Source organism: Malaya genurostris, chromosome 2, assembly GCF_030247185.1.
Source record: "Malaya genurostris strain Urasoe2022 chromosome 2, Malgen_1.1, whole genome shotgun sequence".
NCBI classification, from domain to species: domain Eukaryota; kingdom Metazoa; phylum Arthropoda; class Insecta; order Diptera; family Culicidae; genus Malaya; species Malaya genurostris.
Window position 1 is genome coordinate 36,459,054 of NC_080571.1, and position 20,919 is coordinate 36,479,972.

At 39.1% G+C, this 20,919-nt stretch overlaps 2 protein-coding genes across 3 annotated transcripts in view; one reads left to right on the top strand and one right to left on the bottom strand.

Annotated features, from left to right (window-relative positions):
• The window catches only part of LOC131428020 (leucine-rich repeat-containing protein 58), a 31,629-nt gene extending 18,343 nt beyond the window's left edge, over nucleotides 1-13,286 (bottom strand). Inside the window, exon 1 of one of the 2 annotated variants that reach the window (XM_058591655.1) lies at nucleotides 13,046-13,286. The gene's annotated coding sequence lies outside the window, so the exon portion shown is untranslated. Of the gene's footprint in view, nucleotides 1-11,773 lie in introns of both variants that reach the window. The other variant, XM_058591654.1, reaches the window with a different exon arrangement.
• A 3,921-nt stretch (nucleotides 13,287-17,207) lies between these two features.
• LOC131430500 (uncharacterized) lies at nucleotides 17,208-19,832 on the top strand. Its single transcript, XM_058595534.1, has 4 exons — nucleotides 17,208-17,339; nucleotides 17,399-18,526; nucleotides 18,586-18,676; nucleotides 18,736-19,832. Exons 2-4 carry the CDS (start codon nucleotides 17,432-17,434, stop codon nucleotides 19,713-19,715), a joined length of 2,166 nt encoding a protein of 721 aa, XP_058451517.1. The 5' UTR covers nucleotides 17,208-17,339; nucleotides 17,399-17,431; the 3' UTR covers nucleotides 19,716-19,832.
• The last annotated feature ends 1,087 nt before the right edge of the window (nucleotides 19,833-20,919 follow it).

Genomic DNA, 20,919 nt, shown 5'->3' on the forward strand with positions numbered 1-20,919 from the left:
AAAGCTCTGACAACATCGTGATATGTCACACATGGTCCGCTTGGTTCAGACATCAGTACAATGTCAGACCATTTATGATTTCACAGGTTTGTCTAATTTATTCAATTAAGTTGTTTCGAAGACCGAGAGCGCTCGTATACAGAGCTTACCATTATATTTACCACACGATGATGCAGACCGGTTCCTAAGCTGTTCAGTCTTGACCAAGAGTACTTATGAATGCAAAGTACTTTTGGAATTCTCGCAGCAACAGAAAATCTCTATAAATCGAAAATGTACCCAATATTGTTCAGCATTTTCGAGATATTTTCTCAATGTTCTAGGCAACATGAACTTAAGTATAGCTTTATTTAATTTTCTTTGACTTTATTTAACACGTCTCATTGCTTTAGCTCAGATCCTGAACTATTACTCAACAGAATGTCACTATAACCTAATAGAATTACAGTTTTATCTATTTAATTCTAGATTTTTAGTTCACTCACACTTAAATCTCGATTACGATTTCGGTAAAAAAGATACTGAAAAAAGGCTGGTGGGTAATGTCGCAGAATCCTTTGGGAATATTTTAATGGTTCTAGTAATAACCGATTTACGGAATTTATCCTATGTTTACACTGCCCATACTTGCATATCAGTCCCATATTGAAAATCAACATGTCGAGAAAAAGATGAATACATATTTCGGAAATAATTTGCTTTTTTCCGCTACTCTGTTGATTAATCCGTGATGCTATTGAATCACATACATGGATTACATTATAAACTTTTCAAATGGAATAAAATATTTTTTGTCATTCGTTTATATAAAATCTGTTCCGCAACAAGATGGAACCAATATGCAAGTACTTTTGTTAACGAACGGAAACATACTTGCATACCGGTCCCATCTTAGCATGTGCAGCGCCCTCATCAAAGTTTTTCATTGAATTTCATTGAACTTGCAGCATAGCAAGAATAGCAACCCAGTCGTGAAGGAAAACTAGTCACCTTTCAAGCAAGCCTTCACGTCAGCGTAACCGCGACGAGTAGCGACAAAAATATCTTTTCACGGGCACTGGTCACTGCCACTGGCATAGTGACAGTGGTCTCGGCTTTTGGTAGAACTTCGGGAGAAAGTCGGATGAACTTTCTACTTCAACTCGGTTCATGGCTGTTCGCCGCCAGCCTCGGTAGCTGCGAAGGGTCCGCAGGTCGTCCTCAATTTGATCGATTCATCTTGCCCGCTGCGCGCCTCTTCTTCTTATACCGGTCGGATCATTATCGAGGATCATTTTAACCGGGTTGTTCTCCGACATTCTAACAACATGCCCGGCCCATTGTAACCGCCCGACCTTGGCCGTTTGGACGAGGGTTGGTCCTCCCAGCAACTGGTGCAGTTCATGGTTCATTCGCCTTCTCCACGTACCGTCTTCCATCTGAACTCTGCCGAAGATGATTGCGCGTTGATCCTCCGCAAGCATTGTCCAGGACTCGTGCCCGTAGAGGATAACCGGTCTAATCAGCGTTTTGTAGATAGTTAGCGTCCTGCGCAGTCCAAAGTAAGCACGATTTCCTGACAATGTGCGTCTTTGAATTTCTCTGCTGGTGTCACTATCGGCAGTCACCAGTGAGCCCAAGTACACGAACTCGTCGACCATTTCGATTTCATCACCACCAATCAGAACTCGTAATGGGTGGCTGACGTTATCTTCTCTCGAACCCCTGCCTTTCATGTACTTTGTCTTTGACACATTGATGTCTAGTCCGATCCGCTTGGCCTCAGCTTTTAGTCCGATGTACGTATCTTCCATCTTCTCAAAGTTGCGTGCTATAATATCAATATCATCAGCGAAACCAATTAGCTGGACGGACTTTCTGGAAATCGTGCCACTCGTGTCTATCATCGCTCGCCTTATCACACCCTCCAAAGCAATGTTGAATAACAGACACGAAAGGCCATCACCTTGCCGTAGCCCTCTGCGAGTTTCGAAGGGACTCGAGTTTATCCCCGATACTCGAACAACGCACATCACTCGATCCATCGTAGCCTTGACCAGTCGTATTAGTTTGTCCGGGATCCGTAGTCGTGCATGATTTTTCCATAGCTGATCTCGATCGATTGTGTCGTAGGCTGATTTGAAATCGATGAATAAGTGATGTGTGGGCACATTGTATTCGCGGCACTTTTGCAACACCTGACGGATGGCGAACACTTGGTCCGTGGTAGCGCGTTCGCCCATAAATCCTGCCTGATATTGTCCCACGAATTCGTTTGCAATCGGTGAAAATCGACGGCATAAGATTTGGGAGAGTACCTTGTAGGCGGCGTTCAGCAGAGTTATCGCGCGGTAATGGCAGCAATCCTGCTTATCGCCTTTTTTGTAGATGGGAAACACGATTCCTTCCATCCATTCCTCCGGTAAAATTTCGTCCTCCCAGATCTTGGTAACGACCCAGTGCAGTGCTTTCACTAGTGCATTACCACCGTGTTTTAGTAGCTCGCTTGGTAGTTGGTCAACGCCAGCGGCCTTATTATTTTTCAACCGGCTTACCACCTCCTCCACTTCTTGGAGGTCTGGGACCGGCAGTCTATCGTCCTTCGCACGCGTTCCCAAGTTCGTTACCGCGCCGCTACTTTCGTATTCCGCCACATCGCCATTGAGGTGCTCGTCGAAATACTGCCGCCACCTCTCGATCACCTCACAGTCGTTCGTGATAAGATCCCCGTTGGTGTCCTTGCACATATCGGCCTGTGGCACATGGCCTCTGCGCGAACGGTTCACCTTCTCGTAGAACTTCCTTGTGTCATTAGCACGGAACAGCTGTTCCATCGCTTCGCGATCTCGGTCTTCCTGTTGGCGCTTTTTTCTACGGGATACCGAGTTTAGTCTGTTCCGCGCCTGTCTGTATCGCTCCTCGTTTGCTCTCGTCCGGTGTTGCAGCTTGCTCGCCCAAGCTGCATTCTTCTCGGCCACTAACTGTTCACATTCGTCGTCGAACCAGTCGTTCCTCACGTTCGGAGCCGCCGTACCTAGCATTGCTGATGCAGTGCTACCTATGGCAGAACGGATGTCTCTCCAGCCATCTTCAAGAGTAGCTGCACCAAGCTGCTCTTCCGTTGGTAGTGCCACTGCCAACTGCTGCGCGTAATCTTGGGCTACTCCAGAATCCCGGAGCCGCGCGATGTTAAACCGCGACGTTCGGTTTCGACGTTGGGTAGCTACCGTCGAAAGTTTTGAGCGCATGCATACAGCAACCAAGTAGTGGTCCGAATCTATATTCGCACTGCGGTAGGTGCGAACATTGTTGATATCTGAGAAAAATTTTCCATCGATCAAAACGTGGTCGATTTGGTTTTCGGTCTGTTGGTCAGGTGATCTCCAGGTAGCTTTGTGGATATCCTTGCAGGGAAAGAAGGTGCTTCTGACTACCATTCCTCGGGAGGGCGCAAAGTTGACACACCGTTGGCCGTTGTTATTCGATGCGGCATGCAGGCTGTTCGGCCCGATTACCGGTCGGTACATTGCCTCCCTTCCTACCTGGGCATTCATGTCACCGATGACAATTTTTACGTCTCTGCGTGGGCAGCCGTCATAGGCTTGTTCCAGCTGCACGTAGAACGCTTCTTTCTCGTCATCGGGTCTCCCTTCATGTGGACAGTGTAAGTTGATGATGCTGTAATTGAAAAAACGGCCTTTAATTCTCAACTTACACATCCTAGCGTTGATCGGCTGCCACTCAATCACTCGCTGACGCATCTTGCCCAGCACTATAAAGCCAGGGGTGGAATCATGTAAGGTGATTATCACCAAGTGATCATCACTTTTGAAAATTTGGAATCATGTAAGGTGATAATCACCAAGTTCTGTCACCACTGCTGAGAGGCTAACATCACTATCAAACGTTGGCATTACGTAAGGTGATAGTCACCACGATTTAATCACCTTCATGTCAAAATGGAGGTGATAGCAATTTAGTTATCACTTTCAGTAGTGATTTGATTTTTTGAGAAGTGGCTTTATAAATTATTGTCCGGTAGGTGAATTTTAAGCCACTGATATAAACAACCTACCAATATTGATCGAAGAGGATAATTTTTTAATAAAATTCGTACTGATATTGTGTCAAAATTAAATACCAAAATGAAAAGAACTTAGTTTATAAGGTTTAAAGAATTCATAGAATGAACGGTAGTATTTATCAATTAAATCAATTCATTTATGTTGTAATTATTATTTGAAGGAATATCATTGGGGTATTCGTAGAGTCAAAGATAAATTGCTTTCTGGAAAAGTGATAAGTTTATGAATGTAGACATCTCATGTTGCACATAACGTAACATAAAAAATCTATGCTAACATTTTCAGTAGAATTAGATGGCCGTGACTTAGTGAGCGACATATCAGTCTCGTTCAACTGAACGAGTAAAAAAGATTAAACTGCGTTCTTAATTTTCTTCTTGTGAGTTGAACTAAATAAGGCAATATTTTTGGACAATTAGTTGCTGCTAATCATAGTGGATATTCGTAGTACCGGTGGGTAAAATTTCCAAAATGGAGGTAGCATTTGAAAGCTCTGTGAAATGACATAATCGTAAAGTGAATGAAAACTATACAAGAAATTATTTAACGGATCTTTCTCATTCGAGAGGAATGCCATCCGTTGTGAAACATCAAGAAGATCTAACAATTCGTGTCAAAGCTTTCAAATTTATCCCAAAGAATTGACTGTGACATTGATTTCCATTGAAAAATAAAAATCGGCACTAAATTAAACCAACAAGTGAATTTTTTTATTTGTTTATGCGCAGGTAATTTTTTTCAGCGTTACTCTTCGATCCATACAAATCATCGTTGATAAACATGACTCGAATTAATGAAAAGGATTGAAAACTATAGGAATAAAAATTTAGATTTTAAAATATTATATGGGTATACGCCACTTTCATATGTTACTCCTCTAAATATCAACGGTATACGCCACATTCATATTTTACTCCTGAAAAATTGACGTTTCTTGACAGGTGATATATGAGTGAAGTTAGCTCAATCACCGGTGATGGTGATAGTAAAAGTGATCACCTTCGGTGATTCCAAACATTCTGGTGATCACCTCTTTATCACCAGGAGGTGATAGTCACTTATCACCTTACATGATTCCACCCCAGTTCCCAGCTCGTTCGTTGTGCCACAGCTTTGGTACAAGGTAGCCGCTCGATGTCCGCTTTTCTACACCTTCTGTCCCATCCAACAAAGCTCCTGCAGCGCTACGACGTCGAAGCTGCGAGGATTTAGTTCGTCGTATATTATCCTGTCGCAGCCTGCGAAACCTAGCGACTTGCAGTTCCATGTTCCAAGTTTCCAATCGTAGTCCTTATTTCGTTGCGTGGGTCTATTCCGATTGTTCCGGGTCGTATTCTCTCCTGTATTATTCGTAATAGATGTTTTACGGGCGGCTTATTAGGCCTACGCCAACTCCCTGTCTCGCCGGAGGATCATCGTGCTTGCTCTGTTTAACGTCCCAACTAGCACTAGGACGATCCCGTGGGTGGGGTTGCCACCTTGGATTTAGCTGGACGGGATACAGCATTTCATACTCAGCCGCTGGATACCAGAACAGACGCTGTTTGAAGCCGCTCCTAACATGGAGTACAGACGCTCCGACATCCTCTAAAGAGGACCCCCTTCCCTGTCAGCATACGACCAAGGTCCCACCGGGGTTGGTTACCCGATCTTTCCTATGGTTGCTCGTACCCCAGCCGGCACCGCGGGGAGGTAGGGATATGAGTTACTGGACAAGAGGCTAAGAACCACATTGGGGCCTGAATTGCGCATTGTCCAGTCGTTTACCAACCACGCGAAAAATCAAACAAAGAGTAAATATACCATACCATACCATCTAATAATTGTTTATTAATATGTTGATTTGAGGCAACTCGCTTCCATACGCAAAGTCGAAGATTGCAAAAGTGTCAATGAATAAAAAGTTTGTGTAAACGGCAAAACCAGTTATATATTTCCGATCGAAAAGAAACACCCCTACAATTCCCCCGCACGCCGCTCGGACTGCATGTTCGGACTCGGATTTCATGTTGTTGTTTTAATCGTTCGATATAATTAAGTTTGTGATATCATGTCAGCTCTTGAGGCAATTTAATTATGTGGTGGGGACTTTTTCATGGAAGATCCACTGAACTAACCCCAAATTATTTTTGCGATTTCTGAAAGTAGGGTAAAAATAGACGTTATCCGTCGGGCTAACTCAAAAGTGCCCAGAACCCGAGTATGGGCAGTACAACTGTTGAGTACTTTTTGCCATCATCTATTTATCTACACCAGAACCAAAATTCTGAACCAGCATCCAGGAACTAGCACTGAATTCGAAACCTGGGACAGGCTCAGAATTCAGATGAAAATTCAGGTTCGGAATCCTGATCAAGTATTTAGTTCATGAATTTAGTTCTAGAAATTTAGTAGGGGAGACCGGGGCGAAAATGGCCGCTTTTGCTATAAGCTTTTTTCGCGGGAAGTAATATTTGCACTTGGAATGTTATATACTATCCGGAAACTAAAACAGTTACAGTTACAAAACGCATTTGGTTTGCGCTACATAGCCCTACTTATACGGGCGCAAACTGACTCGGAGTGCACTAATCTCGAAATCGAAAATTTCAAAATGAGTGGGGTGAAAATGGCGCAGTCTCATTTTGATGCAGGAAACAACTAATTAACAGGGTCTGAGTGTTTAGTAGAATATTTATGATAGGATAAAAATTTTGTTTAACACCATTGAATTCTACTCGTGTTAAAAAAAAATTGTATCCTAGCAGGAAACAAGTTATTTGAGTTAGTGCCAATTAGGTGGAGAATATAAAAACTGCCCCCAAACAGAAATTGAATTGATATAAACTGTTTGAAAGGGTTTGTATTGAATATGATTTTCCCAAAATTTTAACCCTTTAGCTGCCAGATTTGTGGAGTCAGGGTGGTTTTTCTGATGAAATTTTACAAAAACTTCTTAAGCAAAAAATATTTAAAAAATCAGGAATATTTTAGGCATTATAAGAAACCTATCTGATTTTTTCAGAACATTTCAAAATAAATTTAATGCCAAAAATATATTCAAAATTTTCGAGTGTTTTATTCGCGCTTATAATTTTGGTACCACTCTTGATTTTACATCAAAAATAAATCATTCATGAGTACATTATGTTTTTTTATCAGATATTTCAAAAATGTGGACGGATATAATAGCATACTTTAAAAAAAATAAATGAATCGAAAAACTATGCGTATCTATCAAATTACCATCAGATGGCAGACGAGTACGAAGAAAAAAAATTCGTGGGTAGTTTTCATAACATAGGGGAGACCGGGGCTATATCGGCCACTTTTTAGAAATTTGAAAATACATCCATTAAAACTGGGTTTTTACACAAGTCAATTTTACCGCGTCATCTCTAACCGCATATTTCAGCTGTCCGGTTTAATTATGTGTCCGGTCTAGCCCCTGTATCCTAAAAATTTCTTGGATTTCGGGGATGGTTTGGATTTTGCTTGGTTTCGAATTTTTCTTGATTTTGCGTTCGGTGTCTGGGAATACTTTTTTCTGTAGAAAAGTACTATATTTTTAATGTTCTTTAGAGCTTTTACTGAATATAGCTCAAATGAGAAAATCTATAATTAACAGTAGTGTATTTTTTTTATTTATTTGATAATGTATAATAGATTGCAATAAATGTAAAATAAAAGTAAAATGACTCAGTTCATAAATGAAAACTATAAACCGTCTATTAAATATTTGTCAAGTCATTAGTTCAATTCACTGTCAATACTCAAGTCCTGAACATAAATTGTAGATAGATTCAGTTATAAAGACATGTGATGCATGATTTTCGAACTAAATACCATGCGTCTCCAACTGATGATATTTTGATGGAGGCGCATAATTTTTCGATTGATTTACCTTATGATCAAAAAAGAACCGGAATTTTATTAAATATAAAAAAAAAGTAAAAACGCAAAATTTCAATTTTTAATAAATTTCTTTATTATCGCCTTCAAAGTACTCTCCTCCTGCGGCAATACATGCATGCCAACGCTTGATCCAATTTTCCATACAAGTTTTATAGGCCGCCGAAGGTATGGCCTTTAGTTCACGCAGCGAATTCTCTTTTATGGTCTCTATGGTCTTAAAACGCGTTCCCCGCAATGGCAATTTGAGTCTGGGGAAGAGGAAAAAGTTACACGGGGCCATATCTGGAGAGTACGGTGCTTGGTTGATGATATTGGTTGAGTTTTTGGCCAAAAACTGCGACACAACCAACGCTGTGTTAGCCGGCGCATTATCGTGGTGTAGAAATCCATGAGTTTTCCTTCCATAAGTCTGGCCTTTTTTTGCGAATGGCCTCACGTAAACGACGCATAACGGCCAAATAATATTCCTTATTAACCGTTTGACCGTCTGGAAGAAATTCATAGTGCACCACACCTCGAATATCGAAAAAACAGTCAGTATAACTTTGATTTGGGACTGACTTTGGCCTTTGAAGCGTTTATACCACTCGTATGCCTGTGTTTTTCCTAGACACGATTCACCAAAGGCCTTTTCTAACATTTTCAACGTTTCGGAACACTTAAATCCATTTGCAACACCAAATTTGATGCACGCACGTTGTTCTAAATTTTCATCCATTATAAAAATCGCCACACGAAATTTTTTCAACAACCAAAAACTAATCGTACGATATGCGTCAAAATTTGACAGATTGTGTATAAAAGTGTTGCCAACGTTGAGAGAATAAAAGTTTACCGATTGGACAAGTGCGGGAATTTTAAAATGAAAATTCCGGTTCTTTTTTTATCATAAGGTATTCTTTTGAAAGTCTGATATTATACTCGTCCACATTTTTCAAAAATCTGAAAATAATGATTTATTTTTGATCATGAATGATTTATTTTTCATGTAAAATCTAGAGGGTACCAAAATTGTAAGAAACTAAAAAAATCGAGAATTTTGAATATTTTTTTAAATGAAATATATTTTGAAAAATTCTGATTAGAAAGGTTTCAGGTAGTTAAAGGGTTAAAATTTTGGGAAAATCATCTCCAATACAACCCTTTTCAAACAGCTCATATCAATTTAATTTCTGTTCTGGAGGGCAGTTATTTATGCTTGCCCGGCTACACCCTTTAAGTGAATAACAAAACGTTTCAACCATATCTGATTCACTGTCCGGTTTCAGGGAAGCAATTGACGCATGTGAAACTGCTGTCACTTGAGTGCACAATCCCGGTGAGCTCTGTGGGAGAATTCAATGCTAACTTTGTGGCGTTGATTATTGAGTTATTTGTCCTAGTAAACGCAGCATTTGTAAAAATCATTCGATGGTTCGGAATCTTTGCTCATCTTTTGTGTTGCCGAAGCAGAATGTGCTTTAGAAACGAAAACACGTCGCCGGTAATATCCGTATTTTGTGCTCATCGATTATGTCCGATTTGGGTATTTTGGACAATTTTGTTGGCACGTACTCAAAAATTGTGTTGAGTTTCATAAAATCACAAGTTTTTATTGAAAAAATATCAATACATTCATGACTCAGACAGATTCTAGTGGCCATTTTTGCACCACCGCTTCGTTTCGATTTTGCGAGGTCATAACACAAAACTTAACTTTCTAAATCAGTATTCTGGATTCGAATTTCAAACATAAATTAAGGAACAAAATTCCTTTCCAAGATCTTGCCAAGAAACCAGTTCCAGAGTAATAGTTGCTGAAACTGTAATTCAGGCAAGGTTGACTTTTATCGTATCAAAGAACGCTCACTAGCAACTCTTCACACGATTCAATCAGTCCCATCAAAGAGAGACGGATATCATCGCAGCAAAAAAAAAACCCGGCATCGAGCAGCTTCTGTCAAATTATCGGCAATCACCAACACTGCATTCAGATAGATCAAAATACAGTCTGAATTCAGTTCCAGAATGCAATCCAAAATTAGGCTTAATTTCTTTTACGCTCATTAAGTTATCTTAAGATTCAGCACCCTACTGTGATCATTCTTTATTTTTGTGTGAATCTTGATAGTCTGGTTTAGCCCCGCGGTTCTTAGACATAGGATTTTCGGTGTGTCACTTCATCGCGATTTGGTACAAAAACTAATGCTTTTTTTTCTAAGTTAGAAAATGGGAATAGTAGCTGAAGGCTGAAGCTACGCAACGGTAAAGATAAATTGAGTAAAAACATAGGTCTAAAGGCTGTTTTTCCAATGTCCAAAAGGTGTCCGGTTTAGCCCCGCAGTTTCTGAATTTTTTCCTGGCTATAACTCTGTCGAGAAGAAATACGAATTGTATAGCTTGAGTAGATCTCGGATTCCTCAAATGGCCAAGTCTTAATTCTTCTTGGTTCTTCAGACGTCTAGGTTGTCTTATATAAATTTTATTTAAATAGTATCTGGGTATTTACTGTTAGAACAAGATATGAGATTAGAGATCAGAAAAAGACAAGTTCAAAATTTGACTTGTAACTGTTAGGAGAGAAGATAAAGGTTTCACTGTGAGACAAACCGAGGGATACTAAACTAGAGTGATAGTTGTTCGAAAGAATCGGTTCATTTGAAAATAATCAAATATAAATCGTCTGATTTTTTCACTATCATTGCGGAACAGTTTAAAACTAATTGGCTTTAAATTACAATAACTCCATATTTCTGTCTCGGTAACCGATTGCCTATGGATCGAGGAAAAAAACTATAAGTTCAAATTTCTAACATTTCGGTAGAAATTTAAATTCCCAATATTTTTTCAAGCTAGATAAATTTTTCTAATTTTGAGCTCTTTCAAGATGGTTTTCTTATGTTCCAGGCAAAATTGAACGGATTTTAGTACAAGCCCAAATCTTAATTTCTTTTCAAGTATTCCTTTCAACACAACACATGTCAGATTAAAGTAAATTCGCAAGTTAAAAATTCCGGTATTATTCGGATAATTCAATATTCATTTTTATGGTAATAACAGATCTTCAGAGTCAATCCATGATCTTGCATCAAAACAACTGTTTCGAAAGTTTATTATTTTCCAATTTTCAGCATGTAAAACTGCAAAACTAATCATCCTTTTTTCATAAAAACTAAACACAATCCCAACACGTTTTGTCTTCGGCTCAAAAATACTCAAAGCAGTTGAAATTGAACTACCATCTCCACCTAGCAGTTCGATTTAACCCGCTAAGAAGACGCAACGCATACACAATTCACGTAACAATTTTTAGATATTGCACTGAGATATAATATCCTTTCTGACATAAAATATGAGAATATTATCTCCACATAGAAGAAATCTCTGCGCTCGAACAATTCCCCCCTTCTGTGACCTAATAATCTGTAGCAAACTTATCTTCGTTGGTTTCATTCAGAACTAAGCGGAAAATCATAAATATATATTTATTCCCCCGTCAAATGCATACGACAAATGAATTCGAGTTAAATTAAAACAACATTGAATATAAATAAAACAAAAATTTACGGAGTAAAACTCATCAGTTCACATAATGTAAGCATTGAACATGCTTTCTCTATTAGACATTCCAAGAAACAAACTACGCATGGATGTGGAAATCATAGTTTTTGAAACTTGCACTAATTTACAACAAAGTTCAATAAAATAATGTAATCCGTAAATGTAATTGATGTAAACACTAAAAACGTGAACCAAGGTGCCACAATCGTACAAATGGTGCAAATCCAAGCTACACGAATACTGCAAAACAAGCTTGACGGCCACCTTACACTTACTGTTAGTGAACTGCTCCAACGCAGGCGGCACGCAACAGGAATCTATTTTATCCAGCTGATATTTCAACTTTGTAACATCTAACACACTGTCCAAAGACAAGAATAGAAACTCACTGCGCGTAGCTTTGCGTCGTAAACCAGTAAGGATCTTCCCCTTCGGTTTCACCAGTAACCTGCTTAAGCGACAGTCCCTTTTGATTGATGTATTCTTGATACCAGCGATTGATTCTGTTCGCTTGTCGTTCTTCGAAGTAACTGACCGCGTCATTTACAAAAATATCGTTATCAAGTACAATTTCGGGTGCAGTACACAACGCCTGTTTCGCCAGCCGATCTGCTGTATCATTACCGTCGATTTGTACATGGCTTGGGATCCACTGGAAAGTTGTATTTGTATGTTTCGCTTTTGCAAGAATATCGTTCGCCACCGAATTTCTAAAGCGAGTATTTCTGCTCTTTTTGAGAAAAACGCATGCTGCCTGACTGTCCGTCAGCAGAATCGCATTATTAATTCCAACATCTTCGATGTGCTGCATTGCTACTTTAATAGCCAGTGTTTCGGCAGTCATAATACTAGTATCCAACTTTAGCTGCATCATGATTTGTGTGCCGTTGGTCTCATCGTACACACCTAGCCCACAACGACCATCGACTGATTTGGATGCATCAGTAAATATACGGGGTTTACCCCGATACGCATTATCCAACAGACAACGTACTAAACTATTGAGTAGTTCGGGGGATATACAACTTTTGCTGATGGCAAAATTGTCCAAAGCTGGATGAACTTGTACCTCAGTAAACAAATCCTTAACGTGAATATGTTTTGCAATCGCTTCGAATATAAAACGATTCTCGAGAAACATTCTTTGCACTAGGGACAACTTTTCAAGGTCAATGTCGAAACGAAATTTCCCAAGCTCAAGCAGTTGCTTGTAAACATAGTTATTGCGTTGGCAGTGATGTGCTATTTCACGAGCAGCAATTATCTCTCGGAGGACATTCATTTGCTCTTGCCGGATTTCCTCTGTCTTTTGTTGACGACGTATTGTTAAAACGGCATTACTGGCCCTATTGCCATCACGGAGGGCTCGTGATTGACCCCACAAACTACTCAAATAATCACTCCATTGCTGGAAAAATTTCTTATAAAGCGAACGTAAAATTTCATTCGATGATTGCATTATAGAACGGGTGTAAGAGGCAAAACTCAAATCACACAATATCTTTCAATGTTATGGCTTATACTGACAATATTCTCAAAGTGCTTACTTGTCCTTTCGCTAACTTCTTGTGACTATCTCGTTGATTATTTTTCTATATTCAGCAACCGGAAGAATAATACTGTCGACATTGAGTATTATGTCAATTTTTAACATCGGTCAAACACCACTGCAAATTATACTTTCAGCTTAACCAATCATACAAAATATTCACAGATGACATCTTAGTGTTGGAGAAACATTTAAATTTCTTCGCATTTCAATGTCAACGAGACAATGTATGAGCACCACACTAATTGGCAAAATTTTGTAAACAAATTCAACTCCGACAAACATCTAATAAAAAATGCACCCACTGATTTTCATCAGCATTTCAGACAGAGTTACCATATTCACAGGTTTTTCTGTAAAACCACAGATTTTTTGCCTATTTTCCCACACAGATGCTGTGTCACAGATTTTATATAAATTTACAGATTTCTACCGATTTTTAAGATTTATTTTTTTATTTCATAAAAATAGCAGATTTTCAAAATGTTTTTCAGATGGTACACCTGGTACACAGATTGTTCAATTTGAAACACAGATTTTAAAATGGCAACTCTGATTTCAGATGGTACATTGTACACGATGCCCAAAAGATAATAATTATTAAGTATTTGTCGGAATAAAGGAAGACTTGCGAGAAGTGCCCTTTAGCAAAGGGCGACAGTTTTTCGTTTGAAACAACCAGCATCGTTCCAAACGAGACAATATTTTGGAATAATTATTTTGAGTTATTGAAGACCCTGTCAGCTTAGACGAAAATCAGTCTTCGCCCTTGCGATGGTATCACATTAAACATATTATGTCAATTATATGGGTGTGCAGTGCTGGTATTTTGACGCGTTCGAATTTGAAATATCTCTCATCTGCTAATATGTAAAAGATTTTTTAATAGTTTCGAAGACTGCTATTTTCGGATCTAATTTTCAGCATCAAAAGTACCTGTCAAAATCTTAAAAAAGGAACTCCTATCGATTTCTCAAGGATGCAATCTACATCTTCATTATATCACTAAATTTATGAAATTCATCTGCCAGTATCCATTTTCGTTTTTGGAATACAATAAAACCATAGCAATAAAACTATTCTTAGAAACAACCATGCCAAAATTGGCCTTCTATCACATCCAGAAAAAGTCGACATAACACATAGTTTTCTATGTTATGGTTCTATCGACCGGATTGCGGTAACTAATCTAATATGTTTTTATGATTTGTATGTGGCATTTTTACCTGAATATACGACAAATCCCAAACCAGCTTTTCAAAGAAGAGCAAATTTTACAAAAGCAAACAAATCAAGTTTCTCTCTCCTACAAATAAATGCATCAAAATCCTACAATTTCGCCTAAAAATTCGGATTCTACAAAAATCTCAACCTTAGTAATACAAAGAACTATAAAGCGCGAAACTGTAATTCCATTTCTTTACGAAAGTTTTGCCCTTTGTGTACCATGACCGATGACACGATCTGCCACTCGTCTATTAAAACTGTATCGCAAATTCAAGTACTCCTCAGTAAATGGTAATATCAAAACTAAATCGCTTGAAAAAATATTGAAACAAGGGCCAAAAATTGTTAATTTTGAATAACAGAGCCGTAGTTATCAATGTTGTTCTGTTGAAAATAAAAATAATCTAAATTTATTTTAAATAAATAAGTGTCCGTAATCAACTCAGCTCCACATTCTATTTCATTTATCAAATTTGGCGCACACGAATTTGACATTCCTCTCCCCTACTTTTATGTAAGAGGTTCGATGTGCGCTCGCCTGAGGGCACCATGCTCGCAAAAAAAGAATGTTACCAATGATTTGTTCGTGAAATGTGAGAGCTGGATATCTTGTTAATATGACGTCTTCGCTTGTACGTACACTAAGAAAAAAACCATAGTAACCGTAACCTGTTTTTCATAGTCATTTCAATTATACGCTTAAAAAGTGTCAACAATCATGATATATGACTATTCACCATTTGTATTGTATAAATTACTAGACAACAAAGACAACGACTTGACTAAACTATTTGTATTTATGACTTTTCTGGCATGGTCATCCTGACAATGGTAGTCATCTCAAATATAAGAACAAATAGTTAAAATCACAATTTCTAGTAAGGTGAAATTGCTCTCGAGCCTTGATATATATGAGAAGCGAAATAGTTATTGCTACTAGTAAATATGTTCACAATATAATAATGTTACCATAAATAGATACATGGCTTAAAAGACGATTATGAAGTTTGAAAACACTATTCATGTAGTTCATATCAACAGAATTTATGTAGTAAGCACATTATCGTATAGTGTTTTTCAACCTACTATGTATTACATTTGTGCTGACTATACAAATTGTCAATGAACGGGTGTACTGTTATTGTCACATAAAGTTACAATTTAGCAGACAATTTCGTACATGGGTAACAAATCAGTGATGGATTTGAAAAAAATATTCTATATTGTGACTGTGTACTTCGGTAAGTCTTGCAGGTAAATAAAGTTTGTAGCCTTACTAGTTTCCGTAATTGAAATTCAATTTTTCAACAATTTTGCCGGCAACGGTTATGTTTTGCAGTGAAATCAACATCTCGTATACGGTTTATTATTTATTATCGGTCGCTGTAGAAACAACAGCAAGCGATTGATGAAAAGGAAGATTATCATTTGATTCCCGGATTCAATTCGCTCGAATCCGACGGAAAATCGCAGGTGGGTATCGAGGTTTGCATCTGGACTTGGCTAATAATTTCTTTCCTGCTGCCAATTCCTGCTTCAGGAAAAACTCCACCGGACAGAGCCTTGGATCAACTGATGCTATCAAGCAATGCTAAGCAATATTTCACCAGGTATATTATCATTTGATTTGATGCGAAAATAAAATAGAGTTTATTGAAATTATTTTGTTGTTCTTATTTTAGAATTTAAATTTATAAAACTTTTCAACATTAGCTCATGTTTAGCTGATCTTTAGCATTGTTGAATCAACCACTGCTTTTAGTTTCAAAATAACTAGAAATGAAATGTCAAAAATACCATGACTCTGGTTATAGCAAAAACTACAATGTAAAAAAAATCGGTCATGGTTAGGTCATCCATCTCAATCGTATTAGTTATTCATACAATCAATATTACTATTCTAGAGCCGATACCATTCATAGTAAACATGAACTTGACTATTGTTGAAATCATCTGATTTCATAGTCGGCTGAAAACCACTATACGCTCATGGTCAAGTTGGCCCTCTATATAGTAACAGTTACCATACTATTTTTCTGAGTGTAGTAACTACACAGTGTTGCGAGAGACTGTTCAATTTATGGTAATTGATGGTAAATCATTACCGAACATTTTTTAAACCGATTTTCCTTCAGAGTGCCAGGTCGTGTCGTCAGCGATACTTCAATTGCTAGAACGGAAAGGTGAAACTATTTATTTTCGTTATTTTAGATGGTTTTCGAACTTTTTACTACAGGAAAATTACTCGCCGGTTTGTCTTAGGCTGCAAACAGAGTGAAGGGCGGAAGCTGAGCCGAGCTTGGCGCTGACCAAAGCGGGAAATGTACTTACAGCAAATCAAAGGAACCCTGTCAGAGAGAAAGCTGAGCAGATTTCTCGCATACACTTTGACAGGGTATACTATTATCGAATTTGGTCTCTAATGTCCTAATGTTTTTGTATGTTAGTATTCATGAGAAAAAGAATATAAAACACCAGTAATTTTATAGAATCTTCAAGAAAAATCTAAAATTTTTCAGCATTGCTTAGTTCAAAGTTCGCTACTTGAGCGGCGCAGCGATCGCAGAGCAGTTGACTGGATTCTTCAATTGCCTATTTTTTTAGGAGAAATCACTCATTGTCAAGCTCTCCTATAAGCTAACCAAAATTAGGTCGATATTTACTCAAACTTTGACTTGATCGTAAAAAATTGTTAGCGTGCTTTGTTATGGCATAACACTTGTACTAAACTTACATTTACCTAAATTTTGAGGTCATCACTCGTTACCCAAAATTGGGAAGATGCACTTTAGTTGATTTTGGGTAGGGTATGACCTTAAATTAGATAGCGACTGGTAAGAGTGTAAATGCTCAGTTTTTTTCCGTGTTTTAGTAATGTTATTTTGGGTCGTTCGAATGAGCGTGTAGTGAGTGCAAGTAAAATTAATGTCAATCTCTGGAAAGATTCGTGCCGCTTGCATTGAAAACGTACATTCGTGGTAGATAATGTGTCCACTATCCTAGAAAACTTTAAAAAATCGAACGTTAAACTACACCTTTAAGTTTGTAAACTGTGTCTTGTTCGTGTAAAGTTTTGGAATATTCTATTAGACGCACATAATATACTGAAGTCATTTTAAAACAGGTCGTTTTCTGAATAAACTGCGTGACGAAAAAGATGGCGGCCAAAACAAGCATTATCGATGAAAGTGCCGACGATGGTGTACCGGCTGATTTCTGGAATGAGGTTCTCGATAGTTTCGATGTTATGGATGAATGGCAGGAAGGTAGCGAAGAAGCCAAAAAAGCTGCCGAAGAAATGGCACGGAAGAAAAAAGAGGATGAGCTTGAAAAGGTGAGAAAATTCAACGAAGCTTGGAACATTACTCCTGCTACTGAAGAGACTAGAATTGTGGAGAAGATAGTTGAACCGGAATCAGAACCGACTCCGTCAGCTAAATCCGAAGAAGTAACCGAACCTGTGTCAGTGCGGGCCAAGTCGCCCGATTGTACCATTATTCCAATGGAAAGCGAAGTCATAACCGTCGAGGAAGATGCGATTCAGGTATCAGAAAACTCCGTAGTTGTAATTCCAGCCGAAGGGTTACCTAAGGACCCACGCTTGAAACGTTTGGAAGAAAATAGTCGTATTCAAAGCCCATCAAGTCCCACACAAGAAACAAGAAATGCTTCCGAACGTGAGGAATCCACGCAAAGGTATTTCCAGTTTGACCGTGAACGAGAGGACCGTGAAAAACAGAAGCGTAAGGACCGAGAAGATTTCGAGAGAGCTCGAAGCAGGTTAAGATCTCGAAGTCCTGGAGTTTATTTGCGTCGATCGCAATCGGACGATGAGGAAGACATTGGAAGACCATCATTTAGCTATAGACGAAGTCGGTCTAAATATCGCTCAAGAAGTCGAGAGCGTGAATATAGAAGATCTAGAAGTCGCAGTAGACGCCGAAGTTCTCGCTCACGCAGTCGTGATCGGGCACGGAGTCGTCGTCATTCCTCATCTAGGTCAAGATCCGGTTCGCGTTCCTATCGCCGAGAAAGCGCAACTGACGGGCCCGCGGCCATGATGAGTCAAATGACTGCTATGATGCAAATGATGACTGATCCCAAAATGATTCAGATGAACCCTATGATGGCAATGATGATGCAAATGAATCCCATGATGGCAGCGGCAGCTGCTGCAGCTAGCCAAAAGCCTACGGAGACTCCAGGTTTGACGGCAGAGCAACAGGATAAGAAAGATGATATTACAGCACAAGTAAGCAATCAATACACTATACGGCTTTGTTGCAAGTAACGAAAATTGTGTCCTTTCAGCTATTCTTGGAGAACAAAATCAATTTATCCGATTATTTGGCTACGAAACATCCGAATGAGGGCAGAAAATCTACTCGGGTTAATCATAAAGGTTATACAGCAAAAATATCAATTATGACGTTTTTTCTAATTATTTTCATACATTTGTAGTTGTTCAACACATCAAGGAAGCTATATCTATACTAGACAAACAGGAAACTAAAGTTCAATCCGCACGCTTCTTGTACGTTGCTCCAACCTATCACACGGATCTGAAGAAACTAGATAATCGTTCCCCGTTGATATGGAATGATCAAAACGTTTTGTACACTTCTACCAGCAAGTCCAAGGATGTTGGACTGTGTGAACCTTTCCGCAATGTTAATCATAAAATGAAACAGATGATTGAACGGCTCGGTTTGGACGAGGGTAATATCTCGCAACGCTTGACCGAGTATAAAGAAGTGCAAGCCAAAAACAATTCGGTTGCGGATGTGGGCACAATTCAAGCGATTACCATTGTTCCTGTTCGTGGCGGAGCCACCACAAAACGTATTATCGATCGCTCGATACAGACGGAAGAATTAAGCTGTACCGGATGCGTTCAAAGACGCAGTAAAACCTACGTTTCTGTGAATACGCAAACGGCTAGCCGTGCTCGAATGGTTGAAATCAGCGTTCAAACGGACCGCGATCGTGACGTTGAGCTGCATTCAATGAACGAACTAAACGTAAATCAGGTAAAAATCTTAAATGAGATTATGAAGTACATGAAGAAACGCCAGGTCTCGGGAACAATGATTAACCTGAAAAACAGTCTAGAACGAGATATTCCAGAACTGCGAAACCAACAGTTGAACGCTGGTCTTCATTACGTGTCCGAAATCGTAGAAAAAAATGAACGAAATGCCAATCGCTATGCAGGTCCCAATCCTCTGAATCCAACGGCTCGTGAATTGATCGGAAGACAATTGCCACAGAGTATCCGTGACAAAAGAGGTGGAAGAGGTCTGTTCCCGGATCGTGGTGGAAGCTTTAATGAAGCTCCCGTGCTAACTTCTGTTGTACCAGCAGGTTTTCGGCAGTCGCCACCACGCAGACATAGTGGAGGTAATCGTGGAAATCGCGGAAACAGGCGCCCATGGCCGTGAACAAAATATATTGGCCGCTAGTGTGGTTAATTAGCAATATAAGGCATTTTCAATTTCACATGATAATACAGACTCTGCTTGGACGGAATAAATGATTACACGTGTAAAAGACAAAAACGTATTTTTATATTTGGTATTGGCATATGCATGTCTCTGTTGTTGATGTACGGTCACTTCACTGGCGATCATGAGGCATACGGCAGACCCTGTCAGCTTGGAGCGAAATCAATCTTCAGTTCAGCAACGCCATCGCGCGGCATCACATTCAACCTATCATGTCAATTGTATGGATGCGAAGTGCTGCTATTTTGGCGCGCACGAATTTGACATTTCTCTCCCTTACTTCTATGTACGAGATTCGATACGGACTCGCCTGAGGGCGACATGCTCGCAGAAAAGTATGTTCCCAATGATTTGTTCGGGAAATGTAAGAGCTGGATATCTTGTTTATATGATGTCTTTGCATACGGTCAATAGAACATTAGAAAAGGTCCCAAGGACAAATGACAGTTTCTTTTTGTTTACTTTCTTTTTTTTATTTGCTGGTGTGTCAACTTGACAGGGCTGGGACCTATTGAGATCTATCTCGCCCGTTGAGGTTATATTATGTTCGATTGTAAAGGTTCTTCTACAGTGACTTCCGATGATAGTTTCGCGGCGTCGCAACACTGATTCACTTCAGGACGCCAAAAATCTTTCTTCCTCGAACAAGAAATACACAAATTTTCGTCGCACTAGTGCGAACCGACTTGCACACACGTTGAGATCCTCACCGGAAGTGTGTTTACTTTCTTTATCAATTATTACGGTAAATTCCAGTAATTTCCAAAAAAATCTAAGGTACATATCGAAAGTTGATGTTTTTTTTTGTTATTATTCCAATAATATCCAGACTTCTGCAGAAGGTAAAGCTTCTATAGTTTTGGTTCAAGAACCATATTTCCAAAAAGAAACTTCTACGTTGGAAAGTTATGAAACCCAGTCTTCGTTGCCTTCAACAAGAACGGTATGACTAATCCACGTGGAATGACTCGCGTATACACGCAAATAGTGCTCTCCGTGTATCTTTCATATCTGAGCTCGGGATATTTGTGATGTCACAGTTGGTCTGACCATTGTTGGCATTTCCGGTCTAATGTTCGGCATATTTACGCATAACCAACCTTCGCCAAACGACGACTTCAAAAAGGTTGTAAAAGTGATT

Bases quoted from the DNA above. Each gene is read 5' to 3' on its own strand.
- LOC131430500 (XM_058595534.1), top strand. From the start codon at position 17,432: ATGGCGGCCAAAACAAGCATTATCGATGAAAGTGCCGACGATGGTGTA. The intron at 18,527-18,585 runs GTAAGCAATCAA...GTGTCCTTTCAG, and splicing joins AAGATGATATTACAGCACAA to CTATTCTTGGAGAACAAAAT. The intron at 18,677-18,735 runs GTTATACAGCAA...ATACATTTGTAG, and splicing joins TACTCGGGTTAATCATAAAG to TTGTTCAACACATCAAGGAA.